A 17114-nucleotide genomic window follows, 5' to 3' on the forward strand; every position below is an offset into this window, starting at 1 on the left:
AATAACAGTCAATACAAAATATATAGTTGTCAGAACTATTTGCTTTGTATTGAATAATCTCTCTATTAAAATATCAAAGACAAAATAAATATTTGTTTTGCAATACAATCAGATTTTGATTATCTATACTACTACTACTATTTATATTCGAAATATTTCTATTATTGCTATTATAACTACTGTTATCACTGATATTGCTATTATTATTACTGCTATTACTACTACTATCTCTGTCTCTATCTCTATTTTCTGTCAAAACAGCAGCTGTTCATTATTTATCACAGACAATTTTTTATTATTTTGTCCGCTTTTTCTTTTTTTGATACTTTTTCTCAGTGGCAGAGAATTATTCCAATTTCACTTTCTGTATATATCTACTACAAATATAAAATAGATTGGCAGCTGTTGTAAAAACTGTTGTAGTACAACTGAATACTGCAATTACTGAAGCAGAAACTATTGCCAGTATTGCTACTGTAATCTCTATAATTGAATAAATTACAGAAGCCAATCCAGAAACTACTGCTGATACAGCTGTCCGCTGGCGAGATATTGTCAGAGATATAGATATAGATATAACAATCTCAATATAAATCGAATATACTTTATTATAAGAACCGAGACTGAATATTTTCCAAACAATATTTTCCGGAAGCACCGATTTTTTGCTGGTCTTTTATATCTATTATCTCTTTGAAAAAAAAATCTTTTTGAGCTTTTGCTACAAAGTCAATATAGATTCATTTTGTCTATATATAATAAAAAGAATAAATCTGGAACAAAGAATTCATTTATATTTCTACACCATTCTTTGAAATATCTATAGATATATCTAGAACCAGATTCTCAAAAAAAGAGAGAATAGTTGTCATGGGATTCCTGACAAAGGATCTAAAGAATGATACAGTGAAGCTATAGAGTTTATCTCTTTCGGTAAAGCTACTGATCTTTATATTTTGTATCCGATTCGATACTGCTTCTTTCTCGAAGAAGGTATATAAGAAAAAGATTGAATGACTTTGCTTGTATTATCCTGATTGCTTGAAGATTCTTCAAGAATCAGTCTCTTTGTATATTCTACTAAGTAATTGAATTGATCTCCTGTTTTTTTTCTTCTATTATTCTCTTATCTAGTCAATAAGTGCTAGCTTGTATCTTAGTACCGTTACAAATTGTTATAATCAGAGAGAATCTCAATACAATATCTGCTTTTTTCGAGATATTATTGTCAGTATTTAAAGAACTATATAATAATATATAATTTTTGATCTAAGATAGTATAGTTATATTCTGCAGATATAAATTTTTTTGATCAAAATACAATTGAATACTATATTTCTTTATACAATTGGAATAATATTTCTACTATATCAAAATCCAGAGATATCTATCTCTATACAAATAGACTTTGTAGAATCAAAGAATTGTAGTAATAGTATTTTTATAAATATCTCAAATAAAATATAAAGTATTTTTGTTTTTCTCTTATTTAGTTATATAGATTCTGGTTTTTTTCTATTTTTATTCTTTTTCAAAAATTCAATAAAAGATAAAATAATAAACTATCAAGACTAGTAGTAGAAATGACTAATAGTCTTAGTAGCAGAGGGGAGTAGTCCCAAATAGGAAATTTTCAAATTATTGAGATTGAAATAAAATAGAGAAGATAGTTCTAATCATCTAGGCTGGGGATGATGGTCCTATTTATGTTAATTTGATAATAGTGAATAGAATGGTTATTTGACCTGAATTGCTATATAGTGGCAATTAATAATATCATCATCATCGGCAGTTGTTGTCAATACTATAGCCGATATTATAATATTATATAATATATATAATATTCAGATAAACAAATAATTTTAAATAAATTGCTAATAAAAATTATAGAAATCCAGAAATATTTATATATTATAATAGATTTGAGATAATTTCTATTTTAAAATAGCCTTGATTTATTATTGATCTATAGCTATCTTTTGTTGATCTACAATAAATCCAAGAAATTCAATCTCAAATTGATAAAATATATATTTAGCAGATTTCGCAAAAAACTGGATTTCTTATAGTTTTTCAAATATTTTTCAAAGATAAATTGTATATTCTTTATAGATTCTTGAAAAGATCAATATATTATCTAGATATATAATACAAATAGTATTTAGTAATTCTATAAATACTATATAGATATAGTTTTAAAATATTGCTGAGATATTGATAAAATCAAATAGTATAACTATATATTTATAATATCTATAATAAATATAGAATACAGTTTTCTATTTTTTGTTTTTATTGATTCTGATATAATAATATATATTCTGAATATCTATTTTATTAAAGAATTTAGTGTCTGATAGACAATCAAGAATCTCTGAAATAAAAAATATCTGTTTTTAACAGAAATCTTATTCAATTCTTGATAATCAAGATATAATCGAAAATCTTTATCTTTCTTTGAAATAAACAAAATAGAAATTTTAGCAGAATTTATAAAGAATCTGATTCAATTATTTTTCAGATTCTTGTTGAAATATTTTTGTAGAATCTTTAATTCTATCTGTAAAAAAGAATATATAGATCTATAAAAGAATATAATATTCTCTTGAAACTCGATTTTATAATCTATCTTTTTTTTAGATAGTATAATCTGCAAATTCTATATTTGAAATATATTTTTGTATTTCGCGAATTCTGAAGAAATTTGATTTTGATTTATTATCAAATTATATTTGTTTTTGTCAAAAAATACTGGATTAAAGTAGATGACGGCAGAACGGCTGCCATTTTCGGCCGCAAGTGACGCTGTTTTTGGCCGCCCATCTGCCAACCTTCCTGCCACGCACACCAGAACGCCCTGGACACGCACTGTGAAACCGGCCGCCGTGCACACCAGTCGAGTCCTGGTTCGCACCCGCCCCGAACTGCTCTCTTGGCCTTCGACCCTGGACCCACCTCTCTATACCAACCTGTCCCTCCCAGATCCCTCGAGGCCGTCAGGTCCCCGACCTCGAAGGTGCCAGAAATGGCTCCCCGGGCAAGCGATTCCTTTAAGAAGCGGTTCCCTCCGCGGGGCCTCTTGTTCCAATTCCACCTTTGCAATTCCTCTCACCAAACTGCCTCGCTGCGTTTGCTCTGGAAAGTCCCCGTCCACCCTCGATATACCGAACCGGGAGCTTGAAGGACTTGATCTGATCTGGGCTTACTCAAGCTGCGTTCGCCCTTCATCCCCCCGATCATGGCCCGTCGCTCGCGGAGGGCCCGGAGCCCTTCCTCCACCGAAAGCGAGAGTTCCGATCAAGAAAGCGTCGAAGACAGTCGATCCGACACTGATCTGACGGATTTCGAGGACGACGCAGCTCCCCCTGGCGATTCCAACGATGCCAATGATGCGGCATTGCTTTTTGCTGACAATGAGCACCCCCCCGAGTACTACATCCAACAACTCCAGAACTTTGACGAGACCATCTACACCCAGGAGGATTATGGCAAAGGCACTACAGACCTCCTCGACCGAATCGAGGGCAAATGGACCCAGTAAGTCTCACGTTATATGGCTTCATTTCGCTGATCCCTTTGATTTATTCGCTCCCTTGGCTTGAGACTCTTTGACACTCATGACTGCATAATCAAGATATTGCCGCTTTGTTCGAAAGGACCCGAACAAGGAGTATAGCCGTATCTCGATACCCGTTCTATATAACTTCCTCGAGTGGGCTCTCAATCTACGACGCGGGAAGGATGGGCGAAGGCTTCCAGGCATCAAGTGCAAAAGCTCCTTGAACACATTCTGGAAAGTATTTCGGCTCGTCTACGAAAGATATACCTCCCGCAAAATTGAGAGTCGGATGAACAGGAGGATGCGTCGGGTATGTACTGTCCTTCTTCTCCCACAGCGGATCAATTTCATGGACATTTCCTAGTTGACTCGCGTTTGAAATGCAGGTAATCCGCCGATTGGCAACGAAGTACAAGTTGTCTATCAAAGGGCGAGACAAGCCTCCCATGGATGTAGAGGATCTAGCGAAGGTCGTTGAGACTACGGTGAGCACAACAGAGAAGAAGTTTGGCCATGGTCGCCACCGCATTGAGCTCGGGCTGTTCCTGCAGCTCGCAGGTCTCACAACCAACCGTCCTCAGGCCATTCTCAACCTGCGATATCGTCACATACAAGTCGGTCTTCTGCGTGATCCTCAGGGTGGTCCACACCGAATTGTCATTGAATTCACGTTTGAGTTCACCAAAGAGTGGCTGGGGGCGAAAGACTCGTGAGTTCACTGAAATGCAATCCTTTCTCGTCCTTCATTCTGACATTTGACATCCCACCAGGAACACATATATCCTGCCTGAAATCATCTTTGATCCATCATTGGTCCTCAGCCCACATGTCTTCTTGTTAGGTCTTCTCTTTGCAGACCGTGCATTTGACCGGGTTGATGGTGGGGAAGTTCTTGTGTCTGCAAGTCAACTTGCGCGGCTTCAAATCCCTGACCAGTGTAATGAGCTGCGGCTTCAGCTTGACCCAGAAATGGATGACGTGCCGATTTTCCGGATGTCTGAGCGGACATTAAATGGAATCGGGATCTCTCCTAGTAAGCCTCTGCCATACTCAACTTTAGAGCCATGGGTCAAGCAGATGGGCGTCATTACGGGGATTAGGCAGGTCACTCGCCCATATAGCTTGCGATATGGAGCAGGATCGGCTTTAGATAGTAGTGGTGAGTATAATGGGGAATTGGTGGGTTTACAGAGCTAACTGTATGCAAGGCTCCGTCAGCGATTCTTTACGAAACTTGGTTATGCACCATGCCGATACGCGTACGTTCTTGAAATATTATCTGAGTAGAAGGATCTCCAAAAATTTACCCGCGATCATTCGCGGCCTCGATCCAGAAGACGATATCATGCGCGCGGCTTGCCGAATGAGTCGCACTATCGATCCAAACCGCCCAAAGTGGTTGACAACCGAGCAATCCACCTCTGTCAATCAACTTCCAGAGATCGCAGCCTTGGCACGCCAGCGGGACGAGATCGGCCAGTCTCTCGAACGCCCTTTATGGAAAAATAAAGGGTCTCCGGCGTATGAGATCCACAGAAAACTCAATCAGGAGTTAAGAGGGGCCAAGAAACGTGCGCAGGATGCCCTTCTTTTGCAAATACAGAGAAAATACGATAGGGAGCAGCCTATGCTGGAGATAAAGCGCCAACTTTCCGGAATTGAACCGACTGAATCTTCGAAAAAGCCTCTAAAATGCTCAATCGAAGTTCCCATTCCGCAGCAACGCGTTATCAAGAGCCTTCTGACTTTGCCTCGTGAAACCTTAGAAGAGGAGATGGCTCGGAGGACAGAAGCTATTGATGCAGTGGCTGCTTATTGTCATTTTGAGGAAGGGGACACTTGTCGCTTACCACGAAACAAACGGATTGAAAACGCAAAGGTCGAGAGTCAGGCTTTTCAGGAACAAAGCCCGGAGAGCAAGGATGAGGCAGAAATCTCTCAACCAAAAATTCCTCAACCTGAAACGCCCTTTGAATCTGCGTTTCGGTCCATTATGAAGGACCACCGACCTCTATTCTGTTTTATATGCGTGGGTCAACAAGGTTTGGATATCACAAAGCGCGTTCAAGAATTCCACTCACATGCCGACGTGACAAAACATATCAGGCGGAAGCATCTGAAAAAGCTTGTTCCAAGCGCGACCATAGCATGCAATGTTTGTGATGAGACGTTCCCTGAACCCATGGATTTTCAGCGGCACGCATTTGATCTTCACAAGACTTTGACTGGTCCTTTACTTCGGCTAGACAATTGCGTTGGTGCTTGAGTGCTTGAAGCCCAGGTAGACGCTTAGCCGCTCCAACTGCCTGTCTCTGGGCCATTTAGCTTGAACATTTAGAAGTATATCTATATGTCAAACAATCTGAAGCTCTTTTACTTGTGCGTTGCAACATTGCTATCACTTCAAATGCTCTCATAGCCGGTGTGACCTGGGTCTCACGGCCACGGCTTAGAAGCGTTCAATAAATAGGGTCAATTATTCAGATGCTAGTCGACTTTTTCTCCTTCTCAATTTGAATCCCCTGGTGGGCCCCATCGAGTAGGAGGACGTGGACTTATGTCAAGAAGGTCAAATGAATCCATCTTAGAAGAAAGTATCATTCCCCCTTCCCTCTCCCTGCTGCTACCATAACCTCATGCTTATCAATATGGAGGGCATGCATCATTCGCTCGATTAAAGAATTTTGAACGCGCATTATTCCATGTTGTTGAACAACGAGTATTTGGTATCTGCAATCCGACGATGAAAATATACAGGTCAACATGCAAAGTGAGATTGGTCGTTTCTTTTGAATAGCGTATATAGTTAGTATTCCTAGCTACTATCGCTTGGTATATTCCTTCAAGCTGGATCTGCTCCTATACGGCGATTGCAAAGGCTGCGTTTCAATTTTTGCTCGCAACTCCAAAGAGCGTGCCTTTCATAAATCGTCGAGATGGCGTTTCTGGCACCTTCGTGCGGGAAAATAGCGCGGGTCGCGTCCTGAAGACAAAACGAAAGAACTAATTGGAAGGCGCCAAGAATTACTCAAGACAAGAGATCGATAGCTTCATAGTTGAATCCAGGGAGCGCAGTTCGCTTTTCAGAAGCGTGCCGACATAAGTATACTTGCCTCCTCTCACCCATTAGTTCAACGGACAATCTCGGTACAAATCATGCCATGATCTCGTGGCCCACAGGCTACACGGTTGTAAATAATCACTACTGCCATCAAATATGAACAGTTCTTTGAATTCAGGAGATTTGAAACAGCGAATGAATTGAAGATTCAGAAAAGATTTCAAAAAGTAAAAAACCTAGAAGATGGCAAGAGGTCGGTCGGGAATGGCCCTCTCTGGGCGCCATTTTCAATGGCCAACTTTTCCACAATTCATCTGGCCCTTTGCATCCACGCACTTCCATTTCCTCACAACGCACCGCAGCAGCTGCGCTATTCGTTCGTACAGATCCACCCCACCCAACTCTTTGTATAATTCGGAGTACCCCTGGGCACCTGGCTTTATGACCATGGATCCTATTAAAAGATTTGCAACGGTAGAATTCTTTCTCCTGAGTTCATCCTGGAAAAAAGCGTGGTCGCACCAATCTCGCTTACAGGGAGGCACGTTTTACCTCTGAAAGCCAAGCGTGTATCTCAAGCTCTTCCATAACTCACTTTGCTTTCACCTGGGTATTGAAGGCCAGTCCAACGCACCATAGATCACTGACATCGTAAAGCGTACAGTCAGTCTTACAGTGACGGTGCCTATTCTGAAATAGAAAATGTCAGAGACAACCGATCCGACACTGACCTCGCAGAGCCTGGGGATGACACATACCAGCCAGGGCACGCTAATGAATTTGCTTTACTCTTCGCAGACAATGAGTACCCACTGGAATACCACATGCAGTTCGACGAAAAATCAAGACTTTAACAAAGACACTAGAATCCTCCTCAATAGTGTCGAATAAATATGGAATCAGTAAGTCATGCTTGGTATTTTTCCGGTAGTGAAGAAATGCTGAATCTGATAGATGTGGGTGAAAGGTTCTGCGGATGACTGGAGCAACCCTTTTAGAGTGTAAGTCAATCTTCTTCGTTTACCCTTCTGCTACTCTCCGACAAAATCTTTTGGGGCTTTGTTGATAGAAGTTCAGAGTGGGTTCCTAGTTACCCCGCCAGATAAAATTTTCTGTTCGCCAATTTTTCGTTGCCCAGACGGCAATCTGTATCGGTATAATGCATTTATATTTTAGTACTTTGAAAGTGATATGAAAAGCTGAGAAGTACAGCTATCATGGAAGAGGTGAATCATATCCCCCGCTTTCCTTATGAGCAGTATTTTGGACTTTGTGACAAAGCGATGACCGTAGTTAGTTAACTAATAAGTCCAATTACGTAATTTATATCGTCGTTGAGTTCGAGCCATTGTGGTGTTTTCAATCAAAATGCTAAGTTAGTTAGTATCCATGTATGATCTTCGCAAAGGTGGAGGCGTAAATAGGGACGAGGCGGACTGTATCTGTCGTGTGCCGGGTTTTATTCCAAATAATAAATCAAAACCAGGATAAAATGTTTGCTTAAGTCTGTGCTGAGATAGAGAACCTTTTTATGACTGTTCATGGTTGCTATGCCGCTACTGAAACCCAGTTCCCTGCATTTTGCAGATGTTAGTTTTTGAACTAGATTCCAATAAATACATCTGGATTGACGAAAATAAGCCCTGAGCACTATGAACATACCCTGAGCATACCCTTGCTATAGCATGAGACAAGCTTGGGATATAGAAAACTCAATATCGGGCGAGCCCATACAAGACCAATTTTGCATAATTCATACCTCCAGTGTCTTTCGGTTTTTTTTTTTCGAAAAGACAAGGCGTTTAGCTCCCGGCAACCTCGGAGTTTTCTCCACATGACCACTCCCAGTGAACCCTTTTGGAGACCGGGAAAACTAAGTCAGGATACATAAAACTTCTGCAGCGCCCGTGTTTTGATAATCACAGTATACGAGAACATCATCTCATCATTATTGATCTACTTGGAGAAACCATAGGCCAAAACAACAATTTGCTCAAGAAAATCCGGGTAGCACTATTAAACTCCGTAAATTATTTGTCGCTCAGATCGTCAGACGAATCCAGATCAGAACACTCAATGGGTAACTTAGTCCTTGGGGAGTTCGACGAAAGTCTTTTTTTTTCCCATTTTATTATATAAAGAAGCGCAAAACATTGATTTACTGTACATGCCGCAAACATACCGATGCGCTTTCGATCCTTTATCACGCGATCATCAGCCCCACGATCAAATTCGTTCTCGACCTTGGATCATTTTTTACCCTTGAACGAGTAGATCGGACGGGAAATGTAATGTTATGTGTGATTACTGGCCAATAACCCGTGTCCGGGGCAATTTGTTTTCGAAATCCACTGTCGGGCTTCCTTGGGACCCCGTCCGCTTCTGCGGCGCGAGCGCCTCCCGGGCATTCCTGACGAACGGGTCCCTACCTAGAAACCGGGCTTACGTACTGGCGCAATTCTAAATTAGACACTGCTGGCTATCAACGTACACGAAGCCCTTCCACATCCGCGATAATAACCCATGTAATCGTGGCGAACGAGGCAGTGTCACTCATATTCTGCTGGATTGCCCGGAGCTGAGAGAAGTAAGTTACGGCGAGAGCTCTGAGAGAAGGTCGGAAAAGCGTTGAACAGCATATCAACCTTGTTGGCGGGGCTTGGCGAAAGGGAAAGGGGTACAGGCTGGATCGAAATAGGCTTGACCGATAACACATAATAAGTCTAACTTGGTCTCACTGCCAACGTTTTAGCGTTATTTACTGTATACACCTAGATAATTTCCCTCAAAGCTGTGTTTCATACCCAAAGAAGGTGAAATTGGTTAGCTTAAGTTACTCCTGAATTGAGTACCATAACTGAAGTGTCTACCCCACATCTCCAAGCCCACCGCCACCTTAACCGATATCGCTCTCCAAGGTGTGTATACTCCGATACAAGAACCGCACAGCGATCATCCAATACTTGCGATATTTCCATTTTGCGGGTGCAGGGGACAGCTTATCTATTAGATGCACTCTATTCTATTGTTTGCAAAACTATACTCCATTACTCATAACTTTAAGAGCAAATGGTTCTATAGCAGTTCCCTTCGGGGTCGAGACTCATTAGTTAGGATGGTTGAGTTACCTATCAAATGGGTCATCCTTGTAAACATCTGTAAATAGATACATAGTATAATAAGTGAATACGAGATATGCGATGCTCATTTCGTCACGTTCCTGATATGGGTTTCGAAGAATACCTCTCTGTGAATAACTTCAGGGTGATCCCGATTGAACTGTTCAATATATTTAAGCCCGATTTTTTTTCCTCCGCGGGTGTTCCTTTAACGCGTTGTATATAAAAGAGTGATAGTTTAGCTGTGGCTTTCCTACCTCCTCTATGGAGTGTCCGTATATTCCACGCTCCAGGACAAAATCATCCGATGATGCAATATCGAGGGCTGATGGTCCAACCTTGCCGCTGGTCAACCATAAAGGTAAAGCTAGGCCGTCTAATGTCGAGGTGCGAATAAGAATCCTAGCAATCCTTTTCCGCCTTTTTTTAAGTGCCATATATAGAAGGCTTTCTCCATCACGATTGTAATATGATGGTGTAATTGTGCGGTAGAAAAGAAGGAACTCAAAGCATGAACTGCAATCAATGATGGTTTGTAACAAGGGATCCTCATCTCTTAATTGGCAATGGCGGAAGACAAATAGATTATTCGGTATAACATCGTCAAGCGAAATTTCGTGACGAGCTTGGCAGGCACTGGTGTAGTCGCTATAGAAACTCGATCGCTTCAGAATCTCCTTTCGTAGGAAGTCGGTCCTCATGAAGCTGATCAAATTCTTCTGAAGACGCGGGAAACTCTTGAGCTGGGAAACCAACATGATGACATGTAGAACGGAGTGAAATCCATTGCCATATGACTCAGAAAAAAGGCTGAGTAGAAGGATCCGGTCTATAAGCTCAGGAGGGAGACAGTCGAGTTTCCCTAAGAATGAAGAGTATCTCTCTTGGGTAGAAGACATACTGCAAGTAAAATTAGAGGTCGTTTTTGCTAGAAGGCGGAAAGAGGTTCTAAGATGTCTGTGAGTCGCATGGCTTTAGTATGGGGGTGAAGTGGTTTAGCGAGCTTTCTGGACGCTGAGGGATAAAGATACTATTGACATTAGAAGGCGGTGAAGGGTGACAAAAGTTGCCTTCGGATACAAACCTTTAGCCAACATCAACCCCTTTTTGAATAAAAGCTCCTAGGAACATAACTCATAGCTTACATATGTGGTGTGTATTATAAAGTTATGATATTTTTCCAAACCATCCTCACCAATCTGTTATGAGTTACCTGAGTAGATCGATAGATAATTAGCATTCTTACGAGGAAGAGGTGGTACCATACTGGCTTCTTGCACAGCGGCCCTCAACTTAGAGAGTGACCCGCCCAAGTATTTGTCCACGCTAAGGTCTTGGCAGCGGGGCCAGGAAAGAGTGTGCCAGTGTAAAAACTGGTCAAGGCGATTTTGAGAGTGCCTGTATCAATATTTTGAGTACAAGTAAGTCTTGGGGTTGCAATAAGAATGATGGTCATTAGTACTGGCCAAGAATAGAAAATATTCCACTTAAACAAATTACAAACACTTTGGCCATCTTTCATGGTACCGACTACGTATTCTCTTATGTTGCCCGACCCATTGAGGTAGGAAATGCCACGAGGACAATAGATGAACAGAGAACTACCAGCGCAGTCAATTTTTACTATATTCTCTAAAACCCTATCTGATATCAAGGGACAAAAGTGTCTTGAGAAATGAGTGACCAGGAATCGGTTCAATCATTAGCAGGGCTCAGGTCAGCGGTCTATTCACATTGCGGGTGTGTATATGACAAATTCTGAAAGCTCCGAGGTTATTTTTAATTTCCTGATCATGACATTGCTGTATCTTGATGAGACTAGACTGTCTCTAAGCGGCCTTGTAATTATTGAAATCGTCGGGGTTTAAACTTGTATCAAGTAACTATGAGCCTACAAAGACTACGGACGTGTATCTGGAACAGAAAACACCCTTCCCTTTGAATACCCATGCAGTAATCCTTAAATTTCCTCCCTCTTTTCGGATTAAACATCTCGGTTCCTACTCTCTCCGCAGACCTTGTTTAGGGATTGTTGTAGCCATTGCATGATGCGAACCATGACAGCTACAGCTGCAATGTTTAGATGCCAGAATACCGGAAGATAACATGTTGGAAGCCGGGATGTTGGAAGCCGGGATGCTGGATGCCGGGGCACTGGAAATGATAGGAATATCACCACCAGTATTTAACGTTGTGGCTACGGCTGAATCTGCAGAAAATCCAAAGCGAGGGTTCCCAACGCATGCCGGTCCGCCACCATCGGCCATTTCCCCGCCTTGTCCCTTGGCATCCACAATATCTCCTGGTTCAGGAAAGCGAATATCTACGCCCTCCTTCGTCATGCAACCATTGATGTTTGCCACGAACATAGGTGGGAAAAATGAAACATCCATTGGATTTTTGGAATATTGCTCTAGCGGCGGTTTAGCCACCGTTATCGGGGCGCAATTCATGTACATTTCACGATTGCCAATTTTGTTGAACCAAGTCCAAGCCAAGGTGTATCTTCCTGGGGAAATGCCTTCTGGAATCTTGAATGGAATTTGGAGGTCATGGTCCGTCGTCGCCAAACCACCGAGGTTCCATGATGCATCTGAGGGACAGCCACCTTCGAATGACTTAATAACACTCCACTTCGAGATTTTGGTTGGTTCGAGGTCCGTAGTTAGACTAATTTGACAAGAGCCACCACCGTGTATTGCACTTCCTAGAAGACGAATCGTCTGCTTATCTCCGATATGATATATAGTTTCCTGGGACGGAGTTCGGAAACCGTTTTCGCGTAGCTTACACGGAAAATCGCTACCGTCTGCAGCCAGTGGTGAATTATTTAGAGACTGTTTGCTATACGGCTCAGGCGATGTCATAATGAGGTGACCATGAGCTAGCGGAAACCCAAATAGGAGAATCTTCCATCCAGCAAGCTTCATCGTAAGGGTCGAAAGATATCCTTGCTAGATATTTCTATGGAATGGAATGTGGAAAGAGTGATTTAAATATGTTGAATTCCGATAGTCAAGGGCCAAGTATGGGTTAGCGAAATGAAAGATGGTGAGTTCAATTTTCAAGGCGTACGCGCTTCTCAAAGAAGCTAATTCTTCTTCTTTTTTTATATATTATATACTAGGTTGAAATTATCTTAGTGGAGACCGCGGATTAATTTTAATGGGTTGGCGTCGGTGATCCGTAGACTAAACAACGTGAGGCCGACAGTGAGGCTCAGGAAAAGGTACAGTACTTTGCTGGTGAAGGAATGAGGATAATTGAAGCTCGTTTTTCTTTTAGTGACTGTGATTCAAACATCTGAACAGCACTAGTTTGTTTACCGGTGTTAAGTACTCACCAAAGGTCTGGGCTCTACCCGACTCAGATTGACGAACCAGATCATTTCAAGAAAGGCAATACTTCTAACTTTTGAAACATTTTTGCTATCGAATTCAACGGTTTTCATCTGAAACGGAAGGCGAACATGGATAACCTCGACAAGGTCAAATTCTTCCGGAATTCGCAACTCTGTTTGCCCTATCAATTTTCTCCATGTTAATACCCTGAAAATAAATCCGCATACGTTCAAAATTGGCGAGCGTAATTCTCCTTGCATCCTCATTGAGGATCCAATATGAGAGGCCCTTTCTCTTGTTGTACGATATACCACTTACCACTCCCGATATTCATAGATCATACTATTTCGAAAGAAGCAGCATGGAGGCTGAATACAATACATCCAGGAAGGTCAAATGGGACTCAAGTACTCCTTGCATCAACTTTACCCGGTCATTGAGAACATTGAGAACTTAGGCACATAGTTATTCATAATCACTTTCTTGATGCTTTTGAGTCGAACTGAGGTTCGGATTGGCGGTGGATAGAGGACAGCAATCATCCCAAAATCCATTTAAGATGGGTCTGTATCCTGGTCCTTGACGTTACCCAAAGTCAGCTATGTTTGTCTGGGTTATCTTTCTTGCAATAGTTCTGGTCGGTGGAACTCCGATGGTAATAATGTCTGTCTTCTACTTCAAACCTAGGTGCTAATTGTTCATCAGGCAATTCATTTCAGGAAAACTGATAATTCAGCTGGTTTGAGGGTATATAACTTAAGAACGGCTCCATGACCTTTGCTGATTCCTGTTGCTTTAGTTGGATCCACCTGTAACGTCTTCCGACCACAACATCCCCAGTAAGTCAGGGTATCCATCTCAGAACAATCACCATGACCTGAATAAGGTCACACGCTAATGGTAGCATCTACATCCAGGATATGGACATCTGTATTCAAAGCATGGCACCGCCCATTGGCATATGAAGCATCACTCAAAGCACAAGCATTAGCTTTATGAAGAATTACTAGAAGCCAAGGTCTCCCAAACTTCCTCGTGAGCTCAAGCAGTGGAGACAAGCTTTGTTTCGACAAGGGGGAAAATTGCACATTAATTTCGGAAGCCCGAATGATTTACATGAAGTTTAGAAGTAGCTACAGTAGTCCAACAATTCACCTACGGTTCCTAGACTTGTTTTACAGTAGATAGTACAGTACCCATGAGCATTATCACATAATGAAATTCTGATGTTCAATTCCCCTGAAAGATTGAGCCGCTTTTAGCTATGGCTGATTCAAATCGATCATTTTGTACGGCGATATTCGTCCACATACTGCGCTAAGACGTCCCATATGTCACTTTCTTGAGGCTGGATATTGGCAATAGAAGGATTTTCCTCCTCTGGCTGGCTCGACTCAATAGTATTTGTCGTTTCGTAATAGCGAGGAGTTCTGACAATCGGAGGCTTCGCGCGGTTGCCCTTCTACAAATTAGCGTTCTGTAAACAGATACTGTAGCATCTCGAGATCGCGTGTATTGCCCTTACCATGTCTTTTTCTGAGGCTGGCGAGGTACCAGGGTGAGAATAATACTTGAAGATTTGTCCATCGGGCCGCTCCATGACCAGCCAGCTCTTCATGCCATATAGAAGCCAAAATTCATTATGGCGGCGAAGCAGGTTGTTACAGCGTTTACGCAGTTGCTCTTACTTGACCCGTGTCAGAACAGGGGCCATATCCGCGATGAGAATAAAATATCAAGACCGATAAAGGAGAAAGCAGATATATATGTTCTTCCTGCACTTGTTTGCACCACACCTATCTGTAGCCCACGTTCATCTCGGTGTATGAATCGATTTTTCCAAATCTCAACGATGATCACCCTCCCACGAAACTGAGGAACAGGGGTGTGGGCTCCAAGGCCCAACTTTTGTATTCTGCAGCCGCATATTTTGGACATTCACCACATATGGCATTTTCTTGACGTGGGTTTTAGAGCATTTCTGATCGAAACCTAGCTTCTTATATAGTGCTAGGCACAATGAGGCTTCTGGCGTTTGGTGCTTTTGAGCCTCGATTTCGGCACTATATACAAATACTGCTCTTTAGGTTAGCATGCCTGCGAATAGTCCAGCTCGAACTTCCCTAAGGTCTGTGATAGGTAGCCCACCCCCCACGAAAGATCACAAGCTGACATTATAATCCGCTTGTCCAGGCCTGGCATACAAGTATTCCGCACATCTACGCCTTTCTGGAGCGCTCCCATTCATTCTCGTCCCTCGTTTCTTTACAGCATACCAAGCGGAGCTAGGATACCTCTTCCAGAACAGGCCCCTGATATAATCATACCGGATGCTACACTTTTGGATCTAGAAGCGAGTACTCAGCCAGATTCAGTGATTCTTGGGACACAATCGAGATACTCCGTGACTGAGACCTCATCAAATGACAACTACGTTTTGACCGCCACAGGCGAGCCTTATTCCAGGCAGTTTAGTCATGCCTCAGGGTCTGCTATATCAGATGACGATCATAAGCCCGGCCTCTCTTTAGCTTCTTATGAGAACCAGGACCAGCGGACTTTCGAGCCGCTGAGTCCGTCTATTTTTGTTTCTTGGCCAGAACCCCGACCTGATGTTCTCCATTTGCCAGCGCAAATTAAAAGTAGTGCGAATGAAGAGCTTGGGGGTTTGGATATTTTGGATAAAGAGATCTCGAGACCTAGCCTGTCACGTACTGTGTCAATCCAGAAAGGCGAGAATTACAACGAGAATCGAGAAGGCATACTTATGCTCACGCAGCACGGCAGCCAATTCGTTCCGTCGCCCACTCATTCTTGGACATCAGTCGACACAAAAACAGGGGTACAAAGGAGCACAAAAACGGACCAGTTGACAACTTCCCTCTCGACATCAACCCAAAAGATACAAAATGATCCCGCCATCAGTCGGATTAATTGGTCCATGCAAATGCCCAAGCAGGGTATAGAGTTGATCCTTGGTAGTGTAGTAGGGGGTAGTCTCGTTTTTGTTAGCATTGTACTTCTGCATCGTCTTGTACTTCAGTTTCTTTGCAGGAGAATCGAGCGACTACAGCCTCCTTTACCGCAGAGAAAGAACCCCTCGCGTAGAAAACCAGGCACTCACGCCGCGGAGATTGCGGAAGTTTCGCATTTTTCAATGGAATCTTGATTGTACGAATTTCGAAGTACCAGTTATGAATACAGTATAATTTGATCGTGTTGTAGCTCAGAGGGAGACATTAGGCTATACAGGAACAATGAGAAGAACAATCTGATTTCCCAATCAACTTGGTCCTTCGTATAGATAGATATCTTGGGACTAAGTCCGGCTTGATATCTGATTTGCAACATCCTCATATCACATCAGATGACCTGCATCTTTGCCTTTGCAGCTTCTCTATAACGGAAAATCGGATATACGATTCTAAGGGTACGAAGGAGTCATCTGAAATGGTATGTAATGAAATTGTAATACGAGTCAGGAATATTTGGAAGATGTACCGTGTACTTCCCAGATTCGTAAAGTTTGCCTATTCCGGCGAAGCAGATCGAGTACGGCTGGAGGGTGTACCATGGAAAACTTCTTCGCTGCCTGAACTCTAACGGTCATTTTTTTTTCTTTTTTTTGTTCTTACGTTGAATTGCCTGCAGAAGTTGAGTCCAAGATTGATTATCAACAGGAGCTGATAAGAGGTTCACCGTCGGAATCAATCGTGGAAGTCAGCCGATGAAGTCAACCACTGAAAGTTATGAATCGATCTTTGGAAAATTTGAGCTAAATTAATGATTACGAAAGATGAACTGGCGAAGAGAACTGGTAGTTATTTTTACTGGTGAGACTGGTGAGACTGGTCTGATGACTGATGAAATGATTGTTGAAATGATTGGTAAAGTAATTGACTGTATAACGGACATGGCTGGTGATATAACTGGTGAGACTGGCGTTGATGAGATGCAGGTGAGAAGTGATGGTTGTTTTCAACGGTGATCACCGATTCGGGGACCTGGTGAGAGGCACCAACGGTATGAACAAC

At 42.0% G+C, this 17114-nt stretch overlaps 4 protein-coding genes across 4 annotated transcripts; 1 reads left to right on the forward strand and 3 right to left on the reverse strand.

The window, feature by feature from the left end:
* Window positions 1-3238: 3238 nt before the first annotated feature.
* N7469_001974 (DUF3435 domain-containing protein) lies at window positions 3239-5825 on the forward strand (the record flags this gene model as incomplete). The annotated part of the gene is made up of 5 exons (XM_056640894.1): window positions 3239-3537; window positions 3635-3869; window positions 3946-4268; window positions 4330-4718; window positions 4768-5825. 5 exons carry the CDS (start codon window positions 3239-3241, stop codon window positions 5823-5825), a joined length of 2304 nt encoding a protein of 767 aa, XP_056503388.1.
* A 3919-nt stretch (window positions 5826-9744) lies between these two features.
* Window positions 9745-10497, reverse strand: N7469_001975 (uncharacterized protein; the record flags this gene model as incomplete). The annotated part of the gene is made up of 2 exons (XM_056640895.1): window positions 9745-9840; window positions 9997-10497. The coding sequence occupies 2 exons, from the start codon at window positions 10495-10497 to the stop codon at window positions 9745-9747; spliced, it is 597 nt and encodes a 198-aa protein (XP_056503389.1).
* Window positions 10498-11739: 1242 nt separating this feature from the next.
* N7469_001976 (uncharacterized protein) lies at window positions 11740-12669 on the reverse strand (the record flags this gene model as incomplete). The annotated part of the gene is made up of 1 exon (XM_056640896.1): window positions 11740-12669. One exon carries the CDS (start codon window positions 12667-12669, stop codon window positions 11740-11742), a length of 930 nt encoding a protein of 309 aa, XP_056503390.1.
* A 1693-nt stretch (window positions 12670-14362) lies between these two features.
* N7469_001977 (uncharacterized protein) lies at window positions 14363-14698 on the reverse strand (the record flags this gene model as incomplete). Its single annotated transcript, XM_056640897.1, has 2 exons — window positions 14363-14542; window positions 14606-14698. The coding sequence occupies 2 exons, from the start codon at window positions 14696-14698 to the stop codon at window positions 14363-14365; spliced, it is 273 nt and encodes a 90-aa protein (XP_056503391.1).
* Window positions 14699-17114: the final 2416 nt, after the last annotated feature.

The sequence above is a fragment of the Penicillium citrinum genome (genome assembly GCF_028827155.1).
Source record: "Penicillium citrinum strain IBT 23319 chromosome Unknown utg000002l:1.0-3833315.0:1.0-3834789.0, whole genome shotgun sequence".
Lineage (NCBI taxonomy): Eukaryota > Fungi > Ascomycota > Eurotiomycetes > Eurotiales > Aspergillaceae > Penicillium > Penicillium citrinum.